General features: G+C 37.4%; 1 protein-coding gene across 2 annotated transcripts; it reads left to right on the top strand.

Annotated features, from left to right (window-relative positions):
• The first annotated feature begins 136 nt into the window (after nucleotides 1-136).
• LOC149731159 (fibrinogen C domain-containing protein 1-like) lies at nucleotides 137-4910 on the top strand. Of its 2 annotated transcripts, none has more exons than XM_089884759.1 (7): nucleotides 137-314; nucleotides 1619-1885; nucleotides 2391-2530; nucleotides 2907-3003; nucleotides 3059-3155; nucleotides 3230-3297; nucleotides 3357-4910. In XM_089884759.1, the coding sequence occupies exons 2-7, from the start codon at nucleotides 1654-1656 to the stop codon at nucleotides 3602-3604; spliced, it is 882 nt and encodes a 293-aa protein (XP_089740885.1). In that variant the 5' UTR covers nucleotides 137-314; nucleotides 1619-1653; the 3' UTR covers nucleotides 3605-4910. The 2 variants fall into 2 exon arrangements, with proteins under 2 accessions (XP_089740885.1, XP_089740884.1); XM_089884758.1 differs by lacking the exon at nucleotides 137-314 and adding an exon at nucleotides 338-1084.
• The last annotated feature ends 107 nt before the right edge of the window (nucleotides 4911-5017 follow it).

Here is a 5017-nt window from a genome sequence, read left to right as displayed (position 1 = left end):
TTAGCATACGACTAGGGAAAGGAGCAAAATGGAGAGAACAATAAATCATATTTTTAATAAAGAATTATTGAACTACTATGAATAAATATTTCGCTTGCTTAAAGCCCATGGGCGGAGGGTCGGTGTCGCGCAAAGTCATAGAAAAGCCAAGTAGAACAAGTTGGCCGCCATTTTGCGGCCCCAATAACACAACACGTAATCTGCAATCCGGTAAAAAGTGAATCACGGTTTATTACAGATACGTCCTTATATTAGAGAAGGAAAGCTTGAAAGATCAATTGAAGGAAAGCTTGAACATATCTGAAAGTTGAAAAGTGAATGATAGGTTTTTGTTTACTATTTGGAAAATCGTTAAAAACGGGATTTAGAAGGGGTTTATTATTGCGACACTTTAGTCATTTATTACAGGTAATACAATTGGCGCAATTGCTATGCTGTAGTAATGTAAACTATTTGTATGCGCAAAACACAAGCGTGACCCGAGGTAGGCTATATTAAATAGAACATCCGTGTTATAACTACGTTACCCTCGTATGGCTTACGTCATGTCCTGAAATATTACGAATTACATATCGGTGAGATAGAAAAAACAGTAGTGGGGACATCCTGACTAGTTTTGAGTATTGGAGGGATATGAAAATCCTTTGTAGAGATGCCAGCTAACACCTTTTGTTAAACACGTAGGTCTGACTATATGTATTCCCGTTAAACTATTGGAAAATATACTCGCGTCATTAGAGAAAATAGCTCGTGGCGCAACATGTGGATATAAAATACATTGCTTTAAGTAGAAGCAGCATGCATAATAGCACCACAGTACGTTTAGTAAGGGTGGCAAAAATAGTTAAGGCACTAGTTGTTGATAACAATGCAATGAAAGCTGTGTATTTAATGAATGCTAAACATAATTATCACGTTGCTTTATGAAGAGATACATATTTAATAGGAAAACTGTGCACAGCTATCGGAAACTTTACATTCGACTCCGTTACGTCCAATATAATAGGTCGACGTTTAATTACACAAATTAAGATGAGATCTATTTTGCTAACAATAGTTTTAATGCTGGTTACACCAACGCTCCGTAAGTATTGGTTTAAATACAAAGTATTAATCTAATTTATTTATACTCGCGTGGCGGTGCAATGACAGTCGTTATAACGTGGGTGTTCAGTTTCATGCATGCTTACAAGTCACCACGTATGTAGGGTTTTTATCGGATCGTTTAAGCCGGTAGGGGGTTTTACTTTTTATAATGTTTAACTAACAATTCAAACAAAAATTCAAACTTTATAACCTGTAAATTAGAGGCAGTTGGGCCAACCACTTTGCCACGGCGACGGATATATATATAGTAGGGTGGGGGAAGATGGGACACCTTTAGCACATAATATCTAAATATCCTGATCGTGTTTTAAACAATTAACAATGGTCTATGGTAGTCTTCAGGATACGGTTTTATAATTCTTTAAATGTTCTTTGCTTACTACGAAATGGGACGAGAACATAGAATGAAAAGGTGTCCCATCGTCTCCCACTCTAAACTATACGTCAGCGCTACTTAGAATAAAGGTATATATATTTATTATGTGTAACTATTGATGTTCTCTGTCTTCAGAGCTAATTCAGTTCAACCGAGGAAGCCTCCAGAAAATGTACTTCTCCAAAAATTCAAAGAAGAAAATGAACGTTCCGTACAAGATCTGTTTAGATGCAACTCCTGTTTATGTCAACGCCACAGCTCGTCCAACTAATGTCACCTTCCCACACACCTTCAACGTCACTGTTGTAGATATACAGCGGTACAGTGTATTGGTTGAACTTGAACGCACAGACCAGAAATCGGGATGGGATGAAATGTCTATCACTGTCGATTGGGAATCTAGTAAGTAAGACCCTTACAAACAAAACACCGGTGTTTAACGACTGTTGTTGCCCCACAACGCGAGCACAATTAAGTTACATGTTTTGTTTTATATATCTCGTGCCCGCTTATAAGTTAAAACATATAGTAGGGGGGGGGGAGACGGGACACCTTTTATAGTACATAATATCCAAATATTCTGATCGTGTTTTAAACAAATAACAACGGTATATGGGTCTCGTAAGGACGATACGGTTTTATAAATCTTTGAACGTTCTATGTTTCCTATCAAATGGGACAAGAAAAGAGAGAGAAAAGGTGTCCCATCTTTCTCCACTACTATGCTACTTCGTGGATGATTTTTGTAGATTTTTTTTCTTTTTTTTATAATGTATGGCCTACAACTTAGAGTCTTAGACAGACGGTAATGCAACATAGGATTTGGGTAACTGATTTTAAGCACACACACGCCCAAAATGTTAGCAGGTAAAACGTTTTAAACTATTTTTATTCTGTTTTCAAACAGAGACGTACAATTGGCCATTGGACAACTGCAAACAACTTTTTATGGTTGGGAACATTAACAATGGAATCTACGAAATAAATGAGAATGGGAATATAATTGAAGTTTACTGCGATATGACAACTGACGGTGGTGGATGGACGGTTTGTTTTCCAACCTTGATAATTCGGTGGCTGACATTATTTTCTCACCCGGCGCCGTGGCAAAGTGGTTAGCGTGGCTGCCTATAACCCAGATGGGTTCAAGGCTCGTCGCTGCTATCATTGTGGGCGCATGTGTCCTTGGGCAAGACATTTAACGGCAATTGCCCAAACCAGTGGTCACTAATGGGTTATTCAAATTATCTGCCATAATACACAAAAAAAATGAAAAAATCCCCCCAAAGATAATGGCCCACCAATTAACATACATGGTAACTCGTAAGCTGGCACGAGGTGTATGAAACAGAACACCCGTGTTAAAAAGACTGTCGTTCTCCGGCCACGCCTGGATAAAGTAAGTTACATTCATGCCTTGTAGGTTTTCCAGCGACGAATAAACGGTAAACAAGATTTCGACCTTACATGGGACGAATACAGGCGGGGATTCGGCAATAAGAGTGCAGAATTTTGGATGGGTATTTGGTTTATACAGATGTCGTTTTTTTAATATATTTTAATGTTATATTTTAGGATTGGACAAATTACATTCGCTTACAAGACAGGGTTCGTATGAGTTAAGGATTGAACTGAAGGATTGTCAAAATAAGACCTTGTACGCGAAGTATGGGTATGTAGAAGTAATTAAGACTGCTGTAACTAAACGTATTGCTGATCGTTTAATTTTAAATTCCGTCTTTCCAGGACATTTAAAGTAATGAACCTATCCGAGAATTTTCGATTGCAGATTGCAGAGTTTAGTGCATGTCCAGGTATAAAGTAAGAATACCTAAGCCATTAACATTTTTTTTTAAATTGATGTTTTCTATAGGGTTCGATGATTCCCTATCATATCACAACGGCATGCTTTTCTCGACTAAGGATCGTGATAATGACTTGCTGCATAGTCAAAGTTGCTCGAGCGTGTACCATAGTGGTTGGTGGTACAAGACTTGCCACCGGGCCAACCTTAACGGTCAATATCGCCCATGTGTTGTTACTGCTGACGCAATGACATGGCACAATAACTCTATCGCCGTTGGACTTCGATTCACTGAAATGAAATTCCGTCCACTTTAAAAGAGAAACAATATTAGGTGTTTGCACAACCCACCTTTTATATACATTACATAGGTGAGCACCTAAAAAATCCATATTTTCGTATCGTGGTTTTAACAATTAACTATGCTCTTTTCGAGTCGGTCTACGGATACATAATTCTGTAGATATTCTTTGTTGTTTACTACCAAATGGGACGCTAAAAGAGAATAAAAACATGTCCCATCCTACCCCACCTTACCATAAACCGCAATTATTCTGTAGTTTGTGTAAAAATGTGATGTATTAAATACCGTATAATAATGTACATATAAAAATCAAATTTTTAATGCTATCTATACTCCTGTTGTTGTCAAGTTCATAACTATACCTAACACGTTTTAACCCATAGCACTGAAATAAGGTAATTGGCCCGACTGTAACCTAACACCACAATCCACATATATAGTCTACCTGCATGCTTTAATACCGTATATTCAAAGTATTAAATAAAATATTCTGAACAAGTATGTCTTAACATCAAAATGGTTCAGTTTCACCATAAGTAAGGTGGGAGAAGACGGGACACCTTTAGCATATAATATCCAATTATCCTGACCGTATTTTAAACAATTACCAACGATCTATGGGAGTCGTTAAGGTTTTATAGTTTTTTGAATTTTTTATGTTTACAACTATATACTATATAAGACGAGAAAATAGAACGAAAAGGTGTCTTATCTTACCCCACCCCACTGTATATAAATCAAATTCACTGCCGGTTAACCGATAACTTATAAACCGCGTTTAATTTTTAATAGGAATATATACTTAGTATATAACTTAGTATAAAACAATGGCGACCCATAAGCCCGAAGTAAATTCTTCCAAGGCGAAGACCAGGGCGCCAAACGCAAAGTCGTCGTCTCTACGACGACTGTCTACAAGAAATACGTAAGTAACAAATGTCTCTCGAAGAATTCGAGTCACAGAGTTTCGTAATATATAGTAGGGTGGGGGAAGATGGGACACCTTTAGCACATAATATCTAAATATCCGGATCACGTTTTAAACAATTACCAACGGTCTAGGGAAGTCGTGAAAATATGGTTTTATAATTCTTTAAATGTTTTTTGTTTACCACTAAATGAGACGAGAAAATAGGGGTAAAAGGTGTCCCATCTTCCCCCACCCCACTGTATATAAATCAAATTCACTGCCGGTTAACCGATAACTTATAAACCGCGTTTAATTTTTAATAGGAATATATACTTAGTATACACTTACCTACTTACTGGAGTATACATATTCGTACCTATTCCTTTTATAAACGGTTTAATTTTCGGAGTTTTTTAGCTTCATTCGGGACACCAACCCCAGACTATCGGCAAGCGCGTTAACTGCTGAGCTACGAGATCGATATAATGACAGATACACGCATCCTAAATGAACGCA

Source organism: Ciona robusta, chromosome 9, assembly GCF_009617815.1.
Source record: "Ciona robusta chromosome 9, ASM961781v2".
Taxonomy (NCBI): Eukaryota; Metazoa; Chordata; class Ascidiacea; order Phlebobranchia; family Cionidae; genus Ciona; species Ciona robusta.
The sequence above is the reverse complement of the archived record's forward strand: the minus strand, read 5'-3'. Positions and strand labels throughout refer to the sequence as shown.